Source organism: Rhinatrema bivittatum, chromosome 3 (assembly GCF_901001135.1).
Source record: "Rhinatrema bivittatum chromosome 3, aRhiBiv1.1, whole genome shotgun sequence".
In the NCBI taxonomy this organism is placed as follows: domain Eukaryota; kingdom Metazoa; phylum Chordata; class Amphibia; order Gymnophiona; family Rhinatrematidae; genus Rhinatrema; species Rhinatrema bivittatum.
In genome coordinates, this window is record NC_042617.1 from 25,163,915 (window position 1) to 25,190,977 (window position 27,063).

The 27,063-nt window shown below is 46.8% G+C and overlaps 2 protein-coding genes across 14 annotated transcripts in view; one reads left to right on the forward strand and one right to left on the reverse strand.

Annotated features, from left to right (window-relative positions):
* Positions 1-26,416, reverse strand: PCARE (photoreceptor cilium actin regulator). The gene is made up of 2 exons (XM_029596748.1): positions 22,689-26,416; positions 1-300 (listed from the first exon to the last, which is right to left on the reverse strand). Exons 1-2 carry the CDS (start codon positions 26,414-26,416, stop codon positions 150-152), a joined length of 3,879 nt encoding a protein of 1,292 aa, XP_029452608.1. The 3' UTR covers positions 1-149.
* The window catches only part of CLIP4 (CAP-Gly domain containing linker protein family member 4), a 347,916-nt gene that overhangs the window by 14,062 nt on the left and 306,791 nt on the right, over positions 1-27,063 (forward strand). The gene's annotated exons all lie outside the window — the stretch shown is intronic.

Genomic DNA, 27,063 nt, shown 5'->3' on the forward strand with positions numbered 1-27,063 from the left:
GTAGTATGTAATCATTGATGAAATTGTAGGCACAGTTAATTCCAGCTGGTTCTGCTGCATGAACAATGAGCAGATGAAACTGGAAACGGTGGAAATGATAGATGCACACGTATATACATGCAGTGATCTTCCCAACAGAAATATGCACTCTATGTGCGCTTGCATAGTTGTTCCTCCTTCTGGAGCCCCTGCCCCATGATGCACAGCTCTGGGTGAGAGGCAGACCTGCTGGATCCCTTGAATTCAGCTAAACATTGGCTGTTCTTTGTTTCAGTCTCCTTTTGAGAAGCTGATTCTGCACTGAAAATAGAAAAGATACTTAAGTTAAGACATGGATTTTTGGTCACAAGTAGAGCATACCTGATCTGCTTGGAGAAATACATGGGGGCTTCTTATAGTCTGGCTGGCTTGTAATTAATAAAATAATGCCAGTATTAGGCATAACTTATCAAATTATCTGATAAATTGGGTTGGTGGGCAAAATGGTTTGTGTCGTAGTTGATAGGTAGACAATATCAAGTGCGAGGGGGAGAAAATAGCACTGAGTGGATGAATTTACAACGTGGAGATCCACAAGGTTCTTGTCTATCAGCCATATTATTTAATATTTTCATGTTACGGTTATGTAAGTTGCTAGAGCAAATGAATATAAATTTTCATCTATATGCTGATGACTTGCAATTGCTTTATTCAGTAAATAATGTTATGCAGGATACAATGTCACATGTGAATAAAGATATTGAAGAGAGAGGATTATGGATGAAGGCTAGTGGTTTACAGATGAATGTGAAGAAAACTGAGATTTTACTAGTTACTAGGATGGAGATGCCCATCTCTCCTATTTCCTGTCAGTTAAAAGGTGATACTGTTTCAGTAATGGAGATGGTTTGTGATCTTGGTGTTCTGTTAGATCAGGGGTCAGGAACCTTTTTGGCTGAGAGAGCCATAAACGCCACATATTTTAAAATGTAATTCCATGAGAGCCATACAATATGTTTAAAACTAAATACAAGTAAATGTGTGCATTTTATGTAAGATCACACTTTTAAAGTACAATAAGTCTCTGAAAATATTACACCAGGCCTTAAGACACCAATACATCTCCTATTAGGAAAACGGACCAAGTCAGGCTGCTATAGAGTCCTACACAGAAACTACACGCCAGCAGAAAACCTCACCTGAATCACGTGCTGTCCCTCACCTAACATAGAATAAAGAGACCAAAACGCATAACAAGAAGCATGCAGACAAAAACTGAATTGAAAACTGCAACAAGCCAGAGTCTCTGTATGCAGTGTAACAAAGGAAAAAAGAAACATCACCCATCCTTATAAAACAAATCAAGAAATATAAAATCATCAGCAGTAAAACTGTACTAACAAAAAGAACATATTTCGAAACAGCTGATGAGTGGAATATCCAATAATTAAAAACTCATATAAAACATTTCCAGATACCAACAAAATATTTCAAAATAGCAGACACAAAGATCCAGTAATGAAAAATAATAAGGATACAAAAATTTTTTTGCTCTGCATACCTGGGAAAGTTTGATATCCAGGTGTCCTGAGATTGTTCTGAATTAGCAGGAGGTGGAGTGGTTTGCTTGGAACTTTCTCCTCTCTCAGTCACATACCAGCGCTCTCTCTCACACTGGCTCTCAATGACACACCTATACACACATGCTCTCAGTCACTCACATATACAAATGTTTTTTCTCTCTCACTTATATAGGCTCTTAATTACACATTTACACACATGCTGTCTATCTTTTCACGCTTACACACACACAGGCTTTCAATCACATAAATACATGCTGTCTTTTTCTCTCACACACAGACTCTCATTCACATGCTTACAAACATGTCCTCTCTTTCTCTCATTTACACACAGGCTCTCAATCACATACTCACATGCTCCCTCACCTAAATCAGCTCTCAATCACACACAGACACACATGGTCTCTCTCTCTCATTTAAACACAGGCTCTCAATCACATACTCACATGCTCCCTCACCTAAATCAGCTCTCAATCACACAGACACACATGGTCTCTCTCTCTCATTTAAACACAGGCTCTCAATCACATACTCACATGCTCCATCACCTAAACCAGCTGTCAATCAGACACAGACACACATGATCTCTCTCTTACTTATACACACAGGCTCTTAATCATACATACACATGATCTCTCTCACACACAAAGGATCTCAATCATACACACATACTCTTTCCAACAAACAGGTTTTCAATTACAAACTTACACATACAGGTTCCCAATGGTAAACTTACATTCATGCTCTCTCTCACACAGGCAGGATCTCAATCACAGACATACTCTCTTTCACATATACAGGCTCTCAATCATTCACATACATGCAATCTCTCACTCACACACACAGGATCTCAAACACACATGCTTGCTCGCTCATTCACTCTCTCTCTCCCCCCCCCCCCCCCCCCCCCGGGAACTCGCGGCAGCAGCAGCCACCTCCCAACGCTAACCTCCTTCATTTTCAGCCCTCGCGGAGGCGAAGGCGGAGTCCCATCGGCCGCGGTTGAAGATTTTCATTTTCCTCCGAGCCGCGCTGCAGTCTTCTTCCCGTCGGACACTAGCGTGCCTGCGCGGGTCTTCCCGCGCAGGCACCCGATGCTCTCCCCTTCCTCTTCCGGGCCGCGGGAAGAAGAGAGCACCGGGTGCTCTCTTCTTCCCGCGACCCGGAAGAGGAAGTGGAGAGCATCGGGTGCCTGCGCGGGAAGACCCGCGCAGGCACCCGATGACTCCAGCGCTGGCACCCGGCTGACACCCGATGACTCCCGCGCAGGCACCCGGATGACTCCAGTCGGCGTGCTCTCTTCTCCTCCCCCCCCGCGGCCCGGAAGAGGAAGTGGTGAGCATCGGGTGCCTGCGCGGAAGAAGAGACCACGCTAGGGGGGTCTCTTCTTCCCGCGCAGGCACCCGATGCTCTCCACTTCCTCTTCCGGGCCGCGGGGGGGGAGGAGAAGAGAGCACGCCGGTGCCGCTGACTCCAGCTGTCCTGCCGCGTTCTGCCCGGGCTGACAGCATTTTAAGCCCGGGCGGCGGAGGACCGGGGAGCAGCTGGGTCAGCGGGGAACCGCGAAGTATGGCGACACTTGTCTGCGAGCCAGATGCAGCCCTCAAAAGAGCCATATCTGGCTCGCGAGCCATGGGTTCCCGACCCCTGTGTTAGATTCTAGATTCTCTTTACAACCTCAATTGCAAACTGGTAAGAAAGGGCTTTTTTAAACTACGGAAGCTATGCAGGTTAAAATTTTTTCTAGATCGTGATGATTTTATGGTGGTTATCAAGCTTTCATCCTAACATGTTTGGACTATTGTAATGCACTTTACATTGGGTTACCCAAATGTTATGTTGAAGCTTTACAAATTTTGTTGCATTCTGCCGCTCGAGTGATCTCAGGTTGTTCTCTCTCTGTTCATATTTCCCGTTTTATGTGAGTTGCATTGGATCCCCATTGAGTATTGGGTCCATTTTTAAGATCTTGTCTCTAGTTCATAGGCTGGGCACTCACCATGGATTACCCTATCTATGTATCAAATCTTTTAATTGAATTAAGAACAATTCACAAAAAGAGCATAATACAGATAAGTAGCGACCCAGCCTATCTAAAACAATTAATTCGTTTATATCACCCTCTATATCCTTGCCCTCTGAATCTCAATGGTTACTAACACTTCCTACTCCTAGGGGAATTCTGCACAAAAAAAAATTAAAATTCTGCGCACAAAAACGTTAAATTCTGCAAACTTTATATTGGTTAAAATAACATAATTTATATGACAGTTTTTAAGTAATTCATTTTAAATTAATACAGAAAAAATTATTACTTAAAGATGCAGAATTTTAAATATTTTGAGCAGAATTTCCCTAGAAATTCACTGTAAGAGTGTCCCTTATACTCACTCTCTCTACTCCCCTGGCCACTTTGCCTTCTCAGGCCCCAACTCCTCCACCTCTAGGCTCAACCCCTTCCACTCTATTGCCACTCCCAAAGTTTGACCTGTTCTCAGTACTGCCCCTCACACAGGCTCCCTCTGTCCCTCCCTCTCTCACACACATACTCCCTCTCTCTAGTGCACATTCACAAGGCTCCCTCACTCTCTCACACACACCCATGCCCTCATATAGGGGCCCTCTCTCTTGCATACACACCCACGCAAGCTACCTATGTCTGTCTCTCGTGCACCCCTTCACACAGGTTCTCTCTCACACATACACAGGCACCCCTTCACACAGGCTAGCACCCTCGCATACACACGATCCCTTTTTCATACACACCAGCACCCAATCTCTCACACACATTCACAATCTCCTCATATAGGCTCCCTCTCTCACCCCCCTCACCACGGCTCTTTCTTTCACGCCCCCCCCCCCGCGCTCTCTGATTCCCTCCCCTCTCTCCTCACTACACACCTTTTGGGAACGTTCATACAGTTGCAGTGTTAGCAATGTTCTGCCAGGCTATATGTGGGTAGTTTAATATTTCTGCTATTAGCACTGGTCGTTTCATCATTATGTCCCCAGTGGAGTTAAGTGGCAGGGCATTAAGCCACCTTATTGTCCTGCAATTTTCAATCACAACCAAATGGCCAAGAAGGGATTGCCTTAAATGCATGACTCAGATCTACGCTTGGGTGTTAGCCAAAAAGAGGCACCTCTCTCCATAATGGCTGCATGCATGTTACCATCAAGTATGGCACGCAGCACCATTTACTTAAAATGTCTTATTGCTTCTACTTCTGTTGAACAAATCTCCGCTATGACTGCTTTAAATGGCACACAATAATGCATAGCCTCAGCAAAGTCTGCTCAGCAGTTCTCAAGATGTAGCCTTGAATACTCTCTCAGCTTGCTAGCACTTAATGGTATCTCAAATGGCTTGCATGACTAAACTGGCCAATAAAGATTTCTTATACAGAAATAGGAAATTAAAAAAAAACTTTAAGCAAGAATACAGCTTTTGAGAAATGGAGACAGAGAAGTTCTCCAATTCATCCATGATATTGCATGAAAGAATGGAGATTAATCATACTGTATAGGCAGAATATTGTTGCGGTCTCTGCCGCTTCCCCTTCGCTAGCCCTGAACAGTGCCTGCCTCCGCTGCTGGAAACGCCACGTTCCGCGTGGCTGGGACTCCGGCAGCTCTGCCAGTTCCACGTGGCGGCCGCCATTGCTTGCCCGTCTCCCCGCTGCCTCGCGCGCGTGCGAGGACGCCCACTTTGGGCGCACAGCTCCCGGAAGTCTGACCCCGCCTGTGCTGATGACGCCACCGCCCTAAGCCCGATATAACCGGCGTCCGGACTCCTTCTCCTTGCCTTGCAACGAGGTTCACTACTGCCTAGTACAGCGCTTCTCAACCGGTGTGTCGGGTCTCCCGGTGTCCCACTGCCCCATTGTACTTTCCTTCTCCCTTTTTCCAGCCCCCGCGGTCCAATTGAAAGCTTCCTTTCTTCCTACCCCCACTGCCCAATGGGAAGCCTCCTTCATTTTGCCTTCCCCCGCGCAGGCCAATCGGAAGCCTCCTCCCTGCCACCTGCCAGTGGTAGTAGGAAGAAGGGAGGAAGCCTTTGATTGGCCGGTGAGGCAGGCATGGCACTGTCCGGGAGTGGGGTGGGAGGAATAACAGTGTAGGACCCCGACGAAGCAAGGCCGCTATGGGAGCCCATCCCCGTAGCGGTGAAGAGGAAAACCCGACCGCGACGGTGCAAGGCCGCTACGGGAGCCCATCCCCGTAGCGGTGAAGAGAAAACCCGACCCCGACGGTGCAAGGCCGCTACGGGAGCCCATCCCCGTAGCGGTGAAGAGAAAACCCGACCCCAACGGTGCAAGGCCGCTACGGGAGCCCAGCCCCGTAGCGGTGAAGAGAAAACCCAACCCCGATGGTGCAAGGCCGCTACGGGAGCCCAGCCCCGTAGCGACGAAGAGGAAACCCGACCTCTGACTGAGGCGCCCATCCCCGTGGCGCCGAAAAAAGAAGGCCCGCCGGATTAAAGCCACGGCGGAACCGGAGCCTATCCCTGCAATGAAGGAAGAAGTTATTTTTGGTGAGAGCTGGTGTGTCTGTGTGTGAATGGGGGCCTGGGTGAGAGCTTGTGTGTGAATGGGGGCCTGGGTGAAAGCTTGTGTCTGAGGGTGTGAATGAATGCCTGGGTGAGAGCTTGTGTCTGTGGGTGTGAATGGATGTCTGGGTGAGAGCTTGTGTGTGAATGGGGGCCTGGGTGAGAGCTTGTGTCTGAGGGTGTGAATGAATGCCTGGGTGAGAGCTTGTGTCTGAGGGTGTGAATGAATGCCTGGGTGAGAGCTTGTGTCTGAGGGTGTGAATGAATGCCTGGGTGAGAGCTTGTGTCTATGGGTGTGATTGGATGCCTGGGTGAGAGCTTGTGTCTATGGGTGTGATTGGATGCCTGGGTGAAAGCTTGTGTCTGAGGGTGTGAATGGATGCCTGGATGAGAGCTTGTGTCTGAGGGTGTGAATGGATGTCTGGGTGAGAGCTTGTGTCTGTGGGTGTGAATGGGTGCCTGGGTGAAAGCTTGTGTCTGTGGGTGTGAATGGATGTCTGGGTGAGAGCTTGTGTCTGTGGGTGTGAATGGATGCCTGGGTGAGAGCTTGTGTCTGTGGGTGTGAATGGATGTCTGGGTGAGAGCTTGTGTCTGTGGGTGTGAATGGGTGCCTGGGTGAAAGCTTGTGTCTGTGGGTGTGAATGGATGCCTGGGTGAGAGCTTGTGTCTGTGGGTGTGAATGGATGCCTGGGTGAGAGCTTGTGTCTGTGGGTGTGAATGGGTGCCTGGGTGAGAGCTTGTGTCTGTGGGTGTGAATGGGTGCCTGGGTGAGAGCTTGTGTCTGTGGGTGTGAATGGGTGCCTGGGTGAGAGCTTGTGTCTGTGGGTGTGAATGGGTGCCTGGGTGAGAGCTTGTGTCTGAGGGTGTGAATGGGTGCCTGGGTGAGAGCTTGTGTCTGAGGGTGTGAATGGATGTCTGGGTGAGAGCTTGTGTCTGTGGGTGTGATTGGATGCCTGGGTGAAAGCTTGTGTCTGTGGGTGTGATTGGATGCCTGGGTGAAAGCTTGTGTCTGTGGGTGTGAATGGATGTCTGGGTGAGAGCTTGTGTCTGTGGGTGTGAATGGATGTCTGGGTGAGAGCTTGTGTCTGTGGGTGTGAATGGATGTCTGGGTGAGAGCTTGTGTCTGTGGGTGTGAATGGATGTCTGGGTGAGAGCTTGTGTCTGTGGGTGTGAATGGGTGCCTGGGTGAGAGCTTGTGTCTGAGGGTGTGAATGGGTGCCTGGGTGAGAGCTTGTGTCTGTGGGTGTGAATGGGATATCTGGGTGAGAGCTTGTGTCTGTGGGTGTGAATGGGTGCCTGGGTGAGAGCTTGTGTCTGTGGGTGTGAATGGGTGCCTGGGTGAGAGCTTGTGTCTGAGGGTGTGAATGGGTGCCTGGGGGAGAGCTTGTGTCTGTGGGTGTGAATGGGTACCTGGGTGAGAGCTTGTGTCATTGGGTGTGAATGGGTGCTTGGGTGAGAGCTTGTGTGTAGGGGTGTGAATGGAAGCCTGGGTGAGAGCTGGTGTGAATGGGTGTAAGAGCTTTTGTGTGTGATTGAGAGCTTGTATATAAGAGAACATGAGTGTGATTGAGAGAGCGAGACTGGTCAGGGAGGTGATGTGTTTCTGTGTGAGAGAGAGAAACTGGTCAGGAAGATGACTGGTGTGAAAGAGACCGAGACTGGTCGTGGGGTCTATTTGGGGGTGTGTGTGTTGTGAGTGACTGGTTGTGGGTGCTAAGGAAGAAGATTGAGGACAGAGCTTCAGCAGCCCTTGCTGCTTCTGGTTAGTGCTATTGGCCTGGAAGGGAAAGGAGTAGGAGAGTTGCTGGAGAAGGTAAGTAAAGGTGGCTTTTTAAATTTATTTTTCTTGATTGACTGCCATTTTAATTATTTATTTATATAATTTATAATTTATATACCGGAGGTTCCTGTATAATATACATATCACCCCGGTTTACAAGGAACAGTAACTATCGCTACATTTAGCGGTTTACATAGAACAGAATTAGGAAAAACGTTTTTACAATTGAACAAATGAAGTAAGCAAGTTTTCCATTGAACAAACGAAGTGAACAAGTTTTAACATATAACAAAAACTAATCAAAGTAAGCAAATAGTGTATAAAATTAGACCGTTAATAAACATGCAGTTAAATAAATCAATAAATAACATGGCATGTGGGAGTGAAAATAAATAAATCAATAAATAACATGGCATGTGGGAGTGAAAATACTTTTCTTCCTGATCATTGGCTCAAGGGGAAAGCTTGTTTGAACAACCAAGTCTTAAGTTTCTTTTTAAATGTAGTGTGGCATGGTTCTAGACGCAGGTCTGGAGGGAGAGAGTTCCAAAGTGAAGGGCCCGCTGTGGATAGTGCACGTTTCCTCAGAGCGGATTTCGCCGGTTGTGTGATTAGTCTGTTCTGATAAGCGCTTCTGGTTGGTTTCACGGATGAGTGTAGTTGAATTTGAAATGTTAAGTTGAGAGGTGTGATGTTGTGTAAGGCCTTATGTATCATCATTAAAGACTTGAACTGGATCCTGTATTTAATCGGAAGCCAGTGGAGGTGGTGGAGGATTGGGGTGATATGATATTGGGTATTATGCGATGTCTGCTGTTTTGAAATATTTTATTGATATTTGGACATGTTTTAATAATTTTTATGAGTATTTAATTGAATATTATTCTGTTCAGCAGCTGCTTTGTAACATTTTTGTTATAACTTTACAATGATTTCTGTGTGGGGCTCTGTAGCAGCTTGGCTTATTCTGTTTTCCCAATAGGAAATGTTTTAGTGTTTAGGGCCTGGTTTAATAGTTGTATTTCTTAGATAGGGTTGTTACTGTTTGCGTGTGTTCCGTAATACAGGTGTAACTTTGTGCAGGTTAGTTTGTGTGCATTATTGCAAATCCTGAGTCTGTTAGGTGCTATATTTCTCTTTCCATTTCTCCAGGTTCGCACTGTATGCAGAGTGGCTTTTTTGGTTTTCCGTTCCAGTTTCTGTCTCCATATTTATAATTTGTGTTTTTTCTGTACTTGGTGAAGGTCAGTTCTGGGTGTATGACCAAAGTGAGGTGTTTTACTAGCATGTAGGCATTTGTATCAATCTTATTTGATGTGTTTTCTCAATAGGATATGCATTAGTGGTAAATTACTGTCTTTTCATAAGGAAGGCTATTGTGCCTGGTAGTAAAGGGAGTTTGTTTTGCTTTTACTGAGATGTCATCAGAACCAGAATATCTTTTTTTTGTATGGTGAGTTGTACGGGTTATGCCCTAGATCTGCTCTGCACTCATTGCTGAGGGTTGAGGGGAGTCCTGTGGATGCAGAGTGCATGTTTACACTTAGCCCCGTGATGGTCACATGTTCAGTGTGTCACGCATATGAGAACCATTTGTCAGGTGTGTCCCGGCCAAAAAAAGGTTGAGAACCACTGGCCTAGTAGTTCTGAGTTGCGCTTCGTCTGTTCCTCGTTCCTGACTTAATCTTTGGACTGCCTTTTGACTTCGCTTCAGCCTGCCGCCTGCCTCTGACCTTGGTTCGTTCCCGACTTCGCTTCAGCCTGCCGCCTGCCTCTGACCTTGGTCCGTTCCCGACTTCGCTACAGCCTGTTTCAGTCCACAGCCTGCTTCAGTCCACAGCCTGCTACAGACTCCATTCCAGTCTACAGCCTGCTCCAGTCCACAGTCTGCTACAGATCCCACTTCAGACTTCAGCCTGCTCCAGTTCCAGCATTCTACAGACCCTGCCTCAGTGTCCGGTTAGTTACAGTTCCCGCTGCCGCCCGCTGCCCTGTCATCAGCTGGCCCTCGGCCTGTACAGCCGGTCCACGGACTACCTTATACTCTTGGACTTCCTATACTACACTCCCTGCCTAGGCCTTACCTGCCACTGGACTTTGAGCATATTCCCCAAGTCCCAAGGTTCCAGGACCCTATGGGCTCCTCCTGGGGGGCTCCTGGTTCCTGGGTGAACACTGCCAGCCTGTGGCTCCGCCTCCCGGCCTACCCTGTCATCCTAGGTGGGCCGGCCCAAGGGTCCACTACCTTTCCTGCAGTATCCAACTGCAACAGTTTGCAAGGCCATGGACTCGGAGGAGACTCCAAGCCTGCAGGCCATTCCAGGAATGGCTCAATGCCTCCAGCAACAACAGCACTGCATTGATACCCTCGCTGCCACTGTGGAACAGTTGGTCTCTCGTCTTGAGGTTTCCACTTGGGAGTTGCATCCGGCACCCGCGTCCACTGCAACTTCAAGCACTCAGCTGCCCACGCCTACCCGGTACGCCGGGGACAGCAAGACATGCCGTGGTTTCCTAAACCAGTGCCAAGTGCGCTTCACCCTGCTGCCAGCACAGTTTCCCTCAGATGCAGCCAAGGTAGTCTTTATCTTTTCTCTGCTGGACGGCAAGGCCCTCGACTGGGCTTCACCCTTGTGGGAACGTTCGGATCATTTGCTACAGAACCTACAAGATTTCCTCCTTAACTTCCGCCTGGCCTTTGATGACCCCGCACGCCGATCCACCACGGCCTCCGAGCTCTTACACCTTCGGCAAGGGACACGCCCGGTGGCTGAGTACATTATAGACTTCCGAACCCTGGCCATGGAGGTCGCTTGGCAAGACGATTGCCTTAAAGGGATTTTTCTCGAGGGCCTGGCAGGCCGTATCAAGGATGAACTGGCAGGTCGGGAGCTCCCTGAGGACTTAAATGACCTAATGGACATTGCTGGTAGGGTGGATCGCCGTCTCCAACAGCGGGATAGAGAGACTTGCTCGAGTCGCCGTGCCCCACCACAACTGTCTACCTCCGCCAGAACACCTGCTCCCAAGGTTCTTCCTCCCACTGTGCCTACTGGGGAACCCATGCAATTGGGCAGGTCTCCACTTACCCCGGAAGAAAGGAAGAGATGTCGCTCCCTATGCCTCTATTGTGGAGGCAAGGGGCACTTTCTTGCTTCTTGCCCAGAGCGTCTGGGAAACGCTCATGCCTAGGTTACACTGAGGAGCTACACCTAGGCGCTACTGGATCAGCTCCTCTCTGCACGCTACCAGTAACTCTGAAATACCCCGGTGGGGAACTCCAGATTCGTGCCTTCATTGACTCTGGCGCTGAGGGGAACTTTATTGTGGCCGATCTGGTGACTCAGCTTTCCCTACCGACTCTACAGAAGGTCCCTCCTCTGTGGATCTCCTCGATCCGAGGTACTCTGCTTCCGGGGGTCATTACCTGCTCCACGGCCCCAGTGACACTGCAAACAGGCCTGTTCCACTCGGAGGAGATCTCCCTGCTCGTCCTGGAGGTTTTGGGACTTCCTTGGTTACGTCAGCATTCTCCCGTGATACGATGGGATGACTTCCAACTAGTTCATTGGGGTCCTGCCTGTTTTGAACGCTGTCTACAGATCCCACGTCCGCTCAGACCTCTACACCTCTGCTCCTCGCACCTCCTACCTGAGCCATACCAAAGCTTTCAGGATGTTTTCTCCAAGGAGATGGCGGAGATTCTTCCCCAGCACCGGCCGTTTGATTGTCCTATCAACCTATTGCCGGGCACCACGCCCCCTCGTGGCCGAGTGTATCCTCTGTCGCTACCCGAAACGAAGGCCATGTCCCAGTATGTTACGGAGAACCTAGCCAAGGGGTTCATCCGCCAGTCTCGCTCACTGGCTGGTGCCGGATTCTTCTTTGTGGCCAAGAAGGATGGCTCCCTCCGGCCGTGTATCGATTACCGCGGCCTGAACGCCATCACCAAACGAGATCGGTACCCCCCCCCCCCCGCTTATCCCGGAGCTTCTGGATCGCCTCCAGGGTGCCCGCATTGTCACGAAGTTGGATCTCAGAGGGGCCTATAACCTCGTCCGTATACGCCGAGGGGACGAATGGAAGACGGCATTCAACACCAGGGATGGGCATTACGAGTATTTGGTAATGCCCTTTGGACTCTGCAATGCCCCCGCCGTCTTCCAGCACCTCATGAATGAGGTACTGCGTGACATGCTCCACTCACATGTCATAGTCTACCTGGACGACGTCCTCATCTTTTCCAAGGATGTGGACTCCCATCGCCGCCACGTTACACAGGTTCTTCAGGCCCTCCGAGACAACCGCTTGTATGCCAAGCTGGAGAAGTGTACATTCAAGGCTGAGTCATTGCCCTTCTTGGGATACATCATCTCCTCTACCGGCTTCCGCATGGACCCAGAAAAAGTAGCGGCCATCACCAAGTGGCCTCAGCCCACGGGCCTCAAGGCCCTCCAGCGATTTCTGGGCTTCGCTAATTTTTATAGACACTTTATCCCGCGATACTCGCATCGAGTTGCTCCACTCACGGCCCTGACCCGCAAGGGAGCTGACGCCAAAAACTGGCCTGACGCTACGATGGCAGCCTTTTCCGACCTCAAAGAGGCATTTCTTTCAGACGTTTGCCTCCGGCATCCAGATCCCTCCAGACTGTTCATTGTGGAAGTCGACGCCTCCAGTATAGCGGTTGGGGCGGTTCTCAGCCAACACTCCGACTCTGGCCAACTCCTCCCCTGCTCTTACTTCTCCAGGAAGTTTTCTCCAGCTGAGAGCAATTACTCCATCGGGGACAAAGAGCTGTTGGCGATTAAGCTCGCCTTCGAAGAGTGGAGACAGTGGCTCGAGGGCTCCCTGCATACCACCACCGTATACACAGACCACAAGAACCTGGAGTTCCTGTCACAGGCTCAACGACTGAACCCCCGTCAAGCCCGCTGGGCCTTGTTTTTCAGTCGTTTTGACTTTGTTCTGCAATATCGGCCGGCGGCCAAGAACCTCCGAGCGGATGCTCTCTCCCGCACTTCATGCGTCGAGGAGGATCAAGAACCTCCTCAATTTATCCTGGACCCGAGTAAGGTCCGCCTGTCTGCTTTGACGGTCCTCTCCCAGGGTAGGACTGTACTTCCTCGTCGGGATCGCCTAACGGCCTTACGCTGGGCTCATGACTCTCTCATCGGAGGGCACGCAGGACGTGAAAGAACCTTAGAACTTATCAATCGCTTCTATTGGTGGCCCAACATTCGGCGGGATGTTTTCTCCTATGTGAGTTCCTGCCCCACCTGCGCCCGTCAGAAACCCAGCCCTGGATCCCCTTGTGGCTTTCTGCAGCCACTACCGGTCCCCACCGAACCCTGGACCCACATAGCTACGGACTTCGTGGTGGACTTACCCTCGTCTTGCGGGCATACGGTCATCTGGGTCACCGTTGACCGCTTCTCAAAGATGGTGCACCTAGTGCCTTTGCCTAAACTTCCTTCAGCACCCGAACTGGCCCGTCTCTTTGCTCAGCATGTCTTCAGGCTACATGGTCTTCCCCAAGACATAGTCTCTGACAGGGGACCCCAGTTTGTAGCTCGCTATTGGAGAGCCCTCTGCAAATGCTTTAAAGTAAAGCTCAGCTTCTCCACAGCCTTTCATCCACAGAGCAATGGGCAGACCGAGAGAATGAATCGGACCCTGAAGGCCTACATTCGGGCTTTCATTAATGAAAGACAGGACAATTGGTCAGAACTACTGCCCTGGGCCGAGTTCGCCTACAACAACCAAGTTCACGCCGCCACTGGCAAATCCCCATTTCAGCTTGTCTACGGGAAACCACTAAGACCTCCGCTCCCGCTGGATGCCCCCAGCGCCTCGCCTGCCGTTCAAGTAACGGCCCAGCAACTATGGACATTGTGGCACAAGACTCAGAACCAATTACGCCGCTCAGCCGTGTCCACCAAACAAGCGGCCGACCGCCACCGACGACCAGCTCCCACCTACCAGCCGGGGAACCAAGTCTGGCTCAGCACCGGGAACATCCATCTCCGACTCCCATCACGGAGATTTGCACCCAAGTACTGTGGGCCATTTCGGGTTGCTGAGCGGGTGGGCCTGGTTTCGTATCGGCTGAGACTGCCTTCTACTCTCCGAATCCACAATGTCTTTCATGTGTCCCTGCTTAAGCCTGTGGTCCTCTCTCGTTATCACCGTACGCTTCCGGATCCTACTGCAACAGCCATCGTCTATGACCCTACTTACCAAGTACGTGAGGTCCTGGACGTCCGCTTCCACAACCATAGATGGGAATACCTACTGGCGTGGGAGGGCTGCGGTGATGAAGATAACACCTGGGAACCCAGCCGCAATATCCTTGACAAGAACTTATTGCAGCAGTTCCATCAGGACCATCCAGGAAAACCAGGGCCTCTCAAGAGGGGTCGTAAAGGGGGGGGGGGGGGGTACTGTTGCGGTCTCTGCCGCTTCCCCTTCGCTAGCCCTGAACAGTGCCTATCTCCGCTGCTGGAAACGCCACGTTCTGCGTGGCTGGGACTCCGGCAGCTCTGCCAGTTCCACGTGGCGGCCGCCATTGCTTGCCCGTCTCCCCGTTGCCTTGTGCGCGCGCGAGGACGCCCACTTTGGGCGCACAGCTCCCGGAAGTCTGACCCCGCCTGTGCTGATGACGCCACGCCCTAAGCCCGATATAACCAGCGTCCGGACTCCTTCTCCTTGCCTTGCAACGAGGTTCACTACTGCCTAGTAGTTCTGAGTTGCGCTTCGTCTGTTCCTCGTTCCTGACTTAATCTTTGGACTGCCTTTTGACTTCGCTTCAGCCTGCCGCCTGCCTCTGAGCTTGGTTCGTTCCCGACTTCGCTTCAGCCTGCCCCCTGCCTCTGACCTTGGTCCGTTCCCGACTTCGCTTCAGCCTGCCCCCTGCCTCTGACCTTGGTCCGTTCCCGACTTCGCTATAGCCTGCTTCAGTCTACAGCCTGCTTTAGTCTACAGCCTGCTTCAGTCCACAGCCTGCTACAGACTCCATTCCAGTCTACAGCCTGCTCCAGTCCACAGTCTGCTACAGATCCCACTTCAGACTTCAGCCTGCTCCAGTTCCAGCATTCTACAGACCCTGCCTCAGTGTCCGGTTAGTTACAGTTCCCGCTGCCGCCCGCTGCCCTGTCATCAGCTGGCCCTCGGCCTGTACAGCCGGTCCACGGACTACCTTATACTCTTGGACTTCCTATACTACACTCCCTGCCTGGGCCTTACCTGCCACTGGACTTTGAGCATATTCCCCAAGTCCCAAGGTTCCAGGACCCTACGGGCTCCTCCTGGGGGGCTCCTGGTTCCCGGGTGAACACCGCCAGCCTGTGGCTCCGCCTCCCGGCCTACCCTGTCATCCTAGGTGGGCCGGCCCAAGGGTCCACTACCTTGCCTGCAGTATCCAACTGCAACAGAATATGTTGATTAACTTATTTGAACTACCAATAACCCTTCAATAATATTCCGGAGAGCTTGCTTACTTTCTTCCATTTGCTTACTGAGTTCCACTCAACCTGCTTCACTGGTGCAGCAAATTTCAAATGAACCTCTCCTAGCTAAATGCCCTGGTCACTTAACATAGTAAATGAAGGTGAAAAATACACAAATGGCCCATCCAGTCTGCCGAGCAATATTTTTTAGGGTTGTAATTGCTGCTCTGTGCAGGTTACTCTCAAAGCCTTCTGTTTAGGGTTGTAACTGTGCTTTATTATCCCCAGTGCTTTATTATCATCCTAGGGATCCTTTGAGTTTATCCCATGCCTCTTTGAATTCTGGTACTGTTTTTCTTTCCACCACTTCCACTGGGACAGGATTCCAGATATCCATCACCTTTCCTTTAAAAAAAAATTATATATTTATATATATATTTATATATTATATATTATAAATTATATATTTTCTTTCCACCACTTCCACTGGGACAGGATTCCAGATATCCATCACCTTTCCTTTAAAAAAAAATTATATATTTTTTCTTCCTGAAGTTGATCATGAGTCTACCCCTTGGAGCTTCATATCTTTCCTCCTATTTCCAGAACTTTTATTTTCGTTGAAAAAGGTTTTTCTCTTCTCTGGTTTTGTCCTTTTGTAAACTTGAATACTTTAATATCACTCTTTTTCTCTCAGTCTCCCTTGGCGTTGCAGCTCTGCTCTATCCTGCTTCTCTTCTGATGTTTCTAATTGCTTTTTCAATTATGTCTATCCTTCCCTCTCATTATATTTTAGCAGCCCACAAGGTTCTCTTCTCAGTCCTCTCCTTTTTCTCTATGTGAATGCTTCCTTCACAGCCTCAGTAATCCTGTGGCTGAGCTACTACCAGTATGGCAACGATCTGCAGCTCTGTCTTTCCATCCCTTACCTCTCCTACTCTGCTGCAATATCAACAGCTTTGCTGTAATCAAAAAGTTCTTTTCCTCCATTCAGTTCCTGAGGAAACATCTTTATTGAACAGGACCCACTGACCATTTATGACATTTCTACTAGGGTAATTATTTTATTGTACACTGTTTTGATTGTTTGTTTTCCATTGATAAGCAGACTTATTTAGCCATGCTGTCTGTCTGGGTGACGACATCTGGGCTTCATGGGTACTCTCTAAGCTCGCAGAGCTTTTCCCCTGTGCGGCTGCGCTGCTCTTCCTGCGTGCCTTGTGCAAGTCTCCACAGTTTCTTTTTTTACACGCTGTGCATGGATGTGTGGAGTTAAATCTCTCTCTTTTTCTCCTCAGGAATACTTGTCAATTTAATTTTTCTCTCACAAAAGCACTTTTAAGTGCTACAATGCCTAAAACCCCTGGCCGGTGTGACAAAATCATGTTGGTGACCGATGGACACAACTAAAGCTATCTGTGCCTTGGTCCCAAAAATGACCAAGCAGCCTGAAGAGACTGTGGAAGAAATGTCTCCCAGAGCCCAATGCTAGAGAGCCACAAAAATGCTAAGGCTCCAGCAACAAACATCGAAATCCTATGCCCCATCTTCATTGCATTAAGGAAGATTGACACAATCCTCTCTGGGACTGAAGTTCCATCATCCAGACTCTGTAAGGCTATTGTCATCAGTAGAATCCGGAGACGCCAAAAGTAGCCAGAAAAGTAAAAAATCCCATTGTGCTACCACCATCAAAAGTGACTGAATTGCTTCAAAAGTCGTCGAATACACAGATTGCGCCACATGCTAACACTCATAAAAAGACATCGGAGCGGTCAATGCAGGTTAGTCCATCGGATAGATTGACACAGACTACGGTGTCAGAAGAATTGATGCAAAGGAAAACATTGGACTGACTGATGCACGATAGGTCGTCAAAATCATCGACGCAGGTTACAGTGTCAGAGAAGTTGACACATACTAAGGCATCGGAGAAGTCAACGCAGGTGAAAGCTTTGGCACGCTTGAAGTAAGACAGGGTGTTTGGGACCGACGCACATCAAGTCGTCTGAGAAGTCGATGCAAGTGAAAGCATCGTACCACTTGATGTATGAAGCGACGTTGAGTTTGACGCAATTAAAACAGTCGACGCATCACTCGACGCAGGACAAAAAAATCGAGGCTGGACAAATCTCTCCATAAAAAAGATGAATCACATCATGATACAACAACAAACCTCAAAGCTCTGTCCAAGTTCATTCTCAGACCCTCTTCTACAGCTGTCAGACCTGGAAATGGAGGAGGAATCTCCTGTCCACATATCCTCTTCCCCAGATTCAGCTCACTCAGGATGGAATCTCTCTTTCAGGGATCATAGATGTTGTTCCCTTACTCTACAGGAACCTCTACAAAATAGTCCCAGACATCCAGTAAAAGAACCTCCAGCACCTAGACCTAGGGCCCCAGATGCAAGCATTCTTTTAGTAGCGCTACCCCCACTGGGAGTGAAGAGTTCCAGATCCCATTCATCTCCAGGTTCTGGATCTCACTCTTTGTTGAGCTAGTCAGCAGTTAAGCCATCACATAAAGGACATACCCATCCAGCAGCCCCAGGTACCTCTGCTGCAGAAATGTTGTTTCAAATCACCTCCATCTTGAAGTCCTTCTTTGCAAGCCTCCCTACAGAATATGTTTCTAAACCACCTCACTCTCCAGTACTATCCGAAGGAGATTGTTCTCCTTAATCAGAATATTTTCCATCAACTATAAACATGGAGTTCAACCCTCATCCTCCAGGAAGTCCACTTTTTTCCCTTGAGCTGAACGACCAGCCTCAGGAGACACCTCCATCTTCACCAAGAAGCTCTATTGGAATCTCTTTGGACCCACCGGAAGAGCCCCCTGAGTTTTCTTTACCGCCTGAAGACCTAACCTACTTCAAATTTCTGGAGAAGGTAGGCACACTCTTTAAAGGTGGAGACCCACAAGAGCAGAGACAATGGGCATTTTAAAGATCTTAGAAGTTCCATCAGAACCAACGGCTCTGCCCTAGCATACACTGCTGGATTCTGTCATGGACAAAACATGAGAATCCCCTCATACCATACTTGCAGCATCCAGGAAATTAGATCTAAAATTCAAGATGCGAAAGTCTAGATGTTTTGGCACAGTTCAAATTCCACATGCCTCTGTAGTCTTAGAATCGGCTATGAAAAAAGCAAAGACAATGAGATTGCACTCCAGTACACCCCCTTGAAAAAGACAACAGGGTATTGGATGGATTTGGTGTGTCCAAAACTTGAAGCCCTTTGTCTCTATAGGGCAGGAAGATCAAGGAACACTGCAATCATTAATAGTCCTGTAAGAAGGTCTATGACACCTACTAAGAACCATCTACAAGGCCTTTGACACATCTGCTTGAATGTCAGTGGCCTCCATCACTCAAGTGAGGGCATTTTTGCCCCATGATTGGGCTCTCGCCCTATCCTCTCTGGCAGCCTTCAATTGCTGGGCCACATGGCAGCTTCTGTCCATGTCACCCCCTTGGCATGCCTCTGCATGCACAGGGTGCAGTGGCAGCAGGCATCCCAGGATCTCGGAACTTATGTCTCCATCACGCAGCCCCTGAGGATTTCCTTGTCCTGGTGGGAGAATCTCTCCAATCTGGAACAGGAGGCTCCTTTCCAACCTGTGCTACTTCAAGTAGTCCTTACCACTTATGCCTCCCCACACGGCGGGGGGGGGCGCATGTGGATGGCCTCCACACACAGGGGAAATGGTCAGCTCAGGAATCTCGGTACCAGATAAACTTCCTGGAGCTTCGGGCATCCTCTACGCTCTTTGGGCGTTTCAGGATTGGCTGTTCCACAAAGCAGTCCTGATTCGGACAGACAATCAAGTAGCAATTTGGTGTATCAACAAGCAGGGAGGTACAGGATCTTACCGCCTCTGTCAGGAGGTGGTGCAGATCTGGGCTTGGGCTCTGTTTCAGGGTATGTCCCTACGAGCGACGTGCCTGGCTGAGGCATTCAACGTACTGGTGGACCGCTTGAGCTGCTCTTTTCAGCCGCAAGAGTGGTCCTTAAATATGGCAGTAGCAGCCTAGATTTTCCACTTGTGGGGAACTCCAGATTTGGATCTCTTCGCCTCTCCCTACAGTTGCAAAGTGAGCAACTTCTTCCTCTTCAGAACGGATGGACGCCCAGCCTTCAATGCCTTTGCCCTCCATTGGGGCACAGGTCTCCTCCAAATGTACCTCCGATTCTGCTTCTCATGGGGACGCTCCTGAAGCTCCAACGGGACTGGGGACCATGATTCTACTGGCGTCATACTGGCCCAGGCAAGTCTGGTTCCCTCTCCTCCAAGATCTGTCCATAAGGACTGCGCCCAATCTGATAACTCAGGACCGGGGCACGCTGCACCATCCAAACTTCCTGGCGTTGGCCTTGATGGCTTGGATGTTGAGCACCTAGTCCTTCAGCCCCTGAACCTATCTGATAACATGTCCCAGATGCTGGTGGCCTCCGGGAAGCCTTCTTGGAGGAAGTATTATAAGTTGAAGTGGAAGAGGTTCTCAGCCTGGTGTGGGGAACAGGACTTACCCAGTACCGAAATTTCTGGAGTACCTGTGGCACCTTTCTGAGACTGGACTCAAAACCACCTTGGTCAGGGTCCATTTGAGTGCAGTCAGTACTTGCCATAGTGGGGTTGCTGGCACACCCATCTTGGTTCAACCCATAGTAGGTCGTTTTATGCGGGACCTGCTTCAGCTGAAGCCCCCCTGTTGTGTCCTGGGATCTCAACAATGTGTTGGCGCAGCTCATGCATCCTCCTTTTGAACCTATGCGCTCCTGTGAGTTGAAATGCCTCACCTGGAAAGTCTTTTTCCTGGTGGTGGTTACTTCAGCTCATAGGGTAAGCGAGCTTCAGGCCTTGGTTATATACCCCCCCTACATGAAATTATTTCATGATTGTGTGGTACGCATTACAAGTTCCTGCTGAAATTCGTGACTGATTTTCACATCAATCAGTCCATTGTGTTGCCCACCTTTTTTCTGAGGCCCCATTCCCACCAATGGGAATGGGCTCTACATACGTTGGATTGCAAAGAGCTCTGGCCTTCTACTTAGAATGCTCATCATGCCATAGGTAGTCCACCCAACTGTTCATATCTTTTGACAAGAACAGAATGGGGGTTGTGGTGGGCAAACAGACCTTATCCAACTGGCTAGCAGATTGCATCTCATTCTGCTATGCACAATCAGGTCTTCATCTAGATGGCAGAGTTAAGGGTCACTCTGTGAAGGCTTTGGCGGCATCAGTGGCCCACTTACAGGCAGTTCCTATTGTCAAAATCTTCAGGGCTGCGATGTGGAGCTTCCTACACACGTTAGATGCCCATTACTGCTTAGACAAGGATGGTCGACAAGATGGCAGATTCGGCAAATCTGTCCTGCGTAATATCTTCCAGACTTAAACCCAACTCTTCTTCCCAAGAGCACCCTGGAAGTTGAAACCAAGCTGTTTCCCTTCTGCCCAACAGTACCTCAGTTGTTATTGTGCCCATTGGCACCTTGTTCGGTACCTGTTGGTCTTAGATGTTGCCGGGAACAGCCTGGAGCTTGGTATTCACCCATCTGTGAGGACTACCATCCTGCTTGTCCTAGGAGAAAGCACAGTTGCTTACCTGTAACAGGTGTTCTCCTAGGATAGCAGGATGTTAATTCTCAGGAAAACCCGCCTGCCACCCCGCGGAGTTAGTTTTTCCTTCGTTTTTTTGTTATTTTATTTTTTCGATCGTATTTTTCTGTTATGAGTCTGAAGGGGGACCTTGTGTGAATGCGTGGATAGTGGCATGCTGGGCATGCTCAGTGTGCCAGTCAAAGCTTCTAGAAATTTTGACAAAAGTTTTCTGTGCCAGGCTCCATCTGATGATGTCACCCATCTGTGAGGACTAACATACTGTTGTCCTAGGAGAACACCTGTTTACAGGTAAGTAACCGCTTTCTCCTTGCCTGCCTAACTAATAAGCATTAATAGACTTGTCCTCCAAACACTTGTCAACCTTTTTTAAACATACAAAATTTAAGGCCAGTATACCAGAAAAATATTTTGGCTTGTGTTGTCTAATATCTTGTAATGATATTGAACAATTATCTTATTAAACAGGTATCATACAAAGTGTTACCATGCCAAATCATATTGACTGAAATATCACCACATATAATAATATACCAAATCTCTTTTATATTACTCAGTTTTCTTCTAAATTATTTCATTTACTATGAAAGTGAAGAAGCATTTATCTAAGGCTCAGTGCCTCCCACTGAGCCTTAGATAAAAGTGGGGAATCAGAGTGGGGAGAGAAGAAAGGTGCCCTCATGGCTGCTGTCTCCTCCCAGCTCCCACGGCAGTTTTTCAGGGACCAGTCAGTTCCACAGCAAGGGGTCAGATTTTGTGGCCCTTATCGCAGTCCATAGAATCATGAAAGGCTAGAGGCCTTACCTTTAAGTCCTAATTTACTTTTTTCCATTCTTTGCCTAATGAAAAAGATCCTTCACATTTTTAATCAACACAAATGGTTCCTGAATTACAATATACATTTAGACAGTATTCTTCTTAAAATCATAACTAAGCAATATAACAACTAATATATAAAAATTATGTCTGAGAAGAGACCACAAAATGATGGGGAGACTCAAGCTGAAATACAGAGGAAAGAAAAGGTAAAAAATAATCCCTAATAATAAAAACAGAGACTGATCTCTTTCAGCAAGATAAATAAGCACCTACAGTAATACCATTTAATCAAGCCAGATTTAATTAAAGTTCTGGAAAACTATGTACCAATAAGGCTACCTCCCATTCTGCTCTCATTGTTTGGAACTTTATCCTTTTAAGAACAAAGCAACCTGATGGAGTTCATAGCAAATCTGTTACACAATACAGATTACATTTACGGGGATATTTCGATTATAAATGAAACTCTTCTCTTGAGAATCTCTTGTTTTTAACTCCATAATGCATTTCTTCACTGGTGTGTGGATCAGGCAACGTTTGGAAATATCCTAACTTTATGCTTAAAAATATAAAATCATGCTTGTGCAGGAATAATCTTTGGACCCAATTATTGCTTGTTTCTTAAATAAAGCTTACAATTAATGTAGTCTTATCCACAATTCATGGGAAAAGGTATTGATGAATCAGGCCCTTGGTGTTAATTATCAGGTAACTTTAAAGTCTGAATAACTGTAAATGGATAATTTTCAAACTTGTTTTTGTGAGTAAAGACAGTTTACAATTATGCAGTAACCATTTACATATATGCAGTTTACAATTATCATGGTAACCATTTTTGAATATTTCAAAAAACATGCAAGCTAATATAGTGGAATGAATATGAAATTACTTACTTGACTTGTTGAACAGCAGGTTTATTGTTAGCTGAAACAGAAATGGAGGCTGGAAATTGAAGTTTGACACCAGGCCTACGATCAGAATAGCACCTCCTGACAAAAGGTTGGGGATTTGCAGCACTCATGGCCATCCTTTTCTGCTGGTCTCCACACTGCCTGAGTGAGAAATTATTTTTCCATGAGGGTGATGGAGTATGATTTTGGCTAGCAGCCTCTGTATTGGAAATGCTGGTTGGAGAAGGTGGTTTGGCTTCAAATAAAGAAGTTATTGCTGGGCAAAATATTGAATGTGCATTGCTGACAAATTTTGAGGAAGAATGGAATTCAGTACTGGAATCCACACTATTTCTTAGTCTTACACAAGATAAAGATGGCGATGACTGTGGTGAAGGGGTGGCACAAATTGGAGATGGACTTTCATCTCTACATTTTGTTGGTGGACTTGGCAGCTTTTGTTGAGCAGGTGGACTTTTTTGTCTTTGTTTTAATGGAGGGTTAAGCATTTTTTGTTGTGCTGGTGGACTGGATGATCTCTTTTGTGCTGGAGGGCTTGGGATCCTTGGGCTAACTGGAGGACTAACCTGCCTTTGCATCGGTGGAGGTCTGGGGTGTGCAGCAGTAGGAGCTTGTACAGAACGTTTTTGATGGATAGGTGAGCTAGTGAACGTTTTTTCAGTGGGAGGGGATGAAGATGTTTTAGTTGGGGACCCTTTTCTGACTCCTGCTGGAATTTTATCAGTTTTCCTGAGTGAAGTAGAAGTCTGTTTTTGATGTTGAACTGATACTGTTTTTTCACAGGGTTCTTTTTGTTCATTATTAAAGATCTTTGGAACATCCCCAGGATCTGGCAGTAGGATTATTTTATGTGATTGCTTGTATAAATGTGCAGCCTGCTCCATTTCATGATTCTTCTTCATTACTGTAGTGTTCTCTTGTTCACGATGCAGTTCCAATGAATATTTTCTGAACTTAGAGACCAGATTGGAATTTCTAGGCATTTTATTAGGAATCATGTTGGTACTTGTAATATGTTTACTTGGTAGAAGATCAATAACATTCAATGAGACTTTCATCTTTTGAGAAACTGCTGTTTTTCTTGGGGCACCAGACTGTGTTTTGACACATGGATAGACTCTTCCCGATTCAATACAGACATTAAGCGCAGAGTTTTCTTCTTGATTTTCAGTTTCTGAAGATAACGTAAATGAATTGTCCATCAGAATTTCAAGGGGAGGTGGTGGCAGGCTCTCCAAGTCTTCTGCTGTGTCGTCGTTGCTTTCGTTCCTGGAAATTTCTGCAGTTCTCACTGGTTGAAGGATAGTTGCAGACATATACTGACTTGTGCATATTTGTGAATCATTTGTGATCCATGAGGATGAAGCAATAGGCTTGTGATTTAAAGGGTCAAGTTGTTTATATATAGGACTGGTAGGAGGCAAAACTGGTACTCCAAATTTTCTGATGCATTTGAGAGGCCCTAAGGATTTAATATCTGTAGGTTTCATCATGCCTTCTGTGAGGCTGAAAGTTTCAATAAGCTTTTTAACTGATTGTCGAGGGGAAGCACAGTTACTTTGCAATGTTTTTGTCACCGGGTTCTCATTTTCTTCTCTGCATGCAGATTCTTGGGTAGGTGTAATTGCTGTTAAAGACTTTCTATCCTTTCTTTCATCTAAATGACGTGAAATCCTCTGATCATACTTAGTTAAAGTAATCTTATCTTGATTAGGCAAAATTGTGAAATTTTTATTCAGTGATGCTTTAAGTTTATTGGTGGAAGAGCTTGAGACAATACGATCAATATCTTGCAGGGTGGATGGAACACTATACTTTAGGCTTTCTGGTTTACCATCCACATCCTGGTTTCTGTTAACTAAGTTCAGTTTTTCAAATCTTTTATTAAGTTCTTTTTGAGTTCTTTGAAGTTCTAATAGGGTTGGGTCTTCAGCTTGACTTTTTAGAGACTCTGCTGACCTGGATCTTCTTTGTCTAATTGTACTTTTCCTGCATCCACTTGCTGAACTTGGCCTTGTTGGGGCTGTTTTTTCTTCTTCCTCTTCTGTCCACATATTCTTGCTTGATTTAAGAGGAACAAATTTAATTTTTTCACTGATGGCATATTTCATTTTCTGTGTCATTTCTTCATTTTCAGGATTCGCTATCTTTTTGTAAGAAGGCCTGTGTTCACTAGTTCTCGCAGGAGATGTCGTAGGCCTTCTAGGCAAGGTCATCATCAACATTTCCGATAAACTTTCGTCATCACCAACTTCATAGCAATCATCTTCAGTAGAATCTGATTGAGAATTGTAACCTCCAAGGGTAGCAAAAGAATCCAGAGAGTTGAAGGAAAAACTGCTTGTCAAAGAAGAACATTCAGGCACAGCTGAATTATTTGTATGTATTGCAGATGGGCAAGCAGGTTTGCTTTCGCCATTTTTAGCTGGGTTAACCATTTGCTTAAAATGTTTTCCAGGCACACAGTCCTTGGATTTATGTGTACTGGACACCAAATTCAGGCTGTGTGACTCTTTATGACATGAAACAGATTGGATTCCTCCAACGTCTGGTGAGGAATTGGAACTCCCTTGTATTCCCGGTTTTTCAGGGAAAGAACCTTGTCTGAAAGATTCATTATCTACACCAATTCCACTGTCTTCTGAGTAAAGAGTCAAATCGTAGGGGTTAGATTGACAGGATCCAATGGTATAAGCTTCAAGCAGTTTCATTATCCTAAGCATATGCTTATCAAACTGTTGTTTTAATTTCAGTTTTTCTTGAAAATTATTAGCAGCAGATTCTAGGTAACTGCATGTCTCCTGCAGTACATTAGAGGTTAATGAAGCCACTGCCTCATTTAATACTTGCATTTTATTTACTGTGTACTGCAGTAACTGCTGCAGGAGATCTGGCTGCTCCTTTGAGTCCCCTTCATTAAGTGGCCAGGCAAAATTCTTCCCTGCTTCCTTGAGAAGATCTTCTCCATCATCAACAATTTCTTGCAAAAGGCGGTTCATTTCACCAAAGCAAATTGCTAAAAAGCTGACCATCTGCTGCAAAATAAGCTGAGTTTGTGTTGCCTGATTAGCTATACATACAATGGCTTCATATTTGGAAAGATTAGGGTTCAGATAGGCATAAGCATTCTGGTGTGCCTTTACAAGTAGATCTGGAAAATCTACCTTTTGTTCCATATCACATGCAAGTCTTTTTTTCTCTCTGAGCTTGGTGTGTTGTCCTTGTTTTCTCAATTTCTGACTCTTTGATTTCCTTCCTTTCTTTTGGTTAGTCTCGTTTCTCTTTTCACAGGAGAAAGCAAGCTCAGATTCTGTAGATATTTGCTTTTGAAGCTGTATATCCTCAGTTATATGTTTTTGATAATTTATTAACTGGGACATTGCCATTTCTGCATCAGTAGCCTGTCTTTCAGTATTCTTCTCTTTGTGGAGATCAGGCAAAGAGGAATTCTTAGTAAGAAAATGCTGAGTTTCATTTTTATTCTGCTGAAAAGTTTTCTTATTTTCCTGCAAACCTTGTTTATGCCAGATTGCTTCTAGGTTGAACTCGCCATCAGTATCATAGACGCTGGAGCCTTTAACTAGGAAAGGGATAGAGGAATCATCAGTTTTGTGATCAGGAGGCAGTATAGCTTTATGCTTCCTTAGTGGCCGAGTTGCATTTTTTGTAATAGCATGGATGATACTGTTCTGAGAAGGTGCACAGCCCATACTGATTTGCTTCTTCTGATAATTTCTAAATGAAAACTCCAGATTTTAGTTTCACCCAGTTGGGCAAAAAGCCATTTTTCAGATGTTTTGGGAAGAATTCCTCTTCTTACTGCCATTAAAGTTGAGACTGTTTCCTTTTTGCTAACAACTTTTCTATCTCCGAGCTTCTTTTTTGAATGTGAACCACCGTGTACATTTTAAATACTGCGTTTCTGTTGCTATTTAGCAGCTTGAAAGCTCTGCAGGATTTCACTGCAGTGGATTAAGGCAGCTTGTGTGCCTTTCTAAAGTCTTGACAGATGCTGAGTGCAAAATAGGATTTTAATCTTATTAAGGCTAATCAGGTTTCGGCCAGCAAGTATCCATGTTTTATTTGTGCACCTTCTTGCATTTGTTTAAATAGAAGCATTTATATCTAACACATTCTACTGCCCAGAACTATAGTTTATTATATAAAATAGAAAAATAATGGAAAGGTCTGTATGTATAATCTTTCTGTGATCATATTGTCATGCACCCTTTCAGTCAAAGGGTCACCTTGGTAGAGTAATTCAAACCAGTTACGTGGATTGGTAAGCGTCAAATAAAGAGCAAGGGAATCAAAACCAAATTCATCTGCTCATTGTGAGGAAATATTAATACAAAAA

Bases quoted from the DNA above. Each gene is read 5' to 3' on its own strand.
- PCARE (XM_029596748.1), bottom strand. From the start codon at position 26,416: ATGGGCTGTGCACCTTCTCAGAACAGTATCATCCATGCTATTACAAAA. The intron at 301-22,688 runs GTAAGTAATTTC...TTCTATTTTCAG, and splicing joins CCTGCTGTTCAACAAGTCAA to TGCAGAATCAGCTTCTCAAA.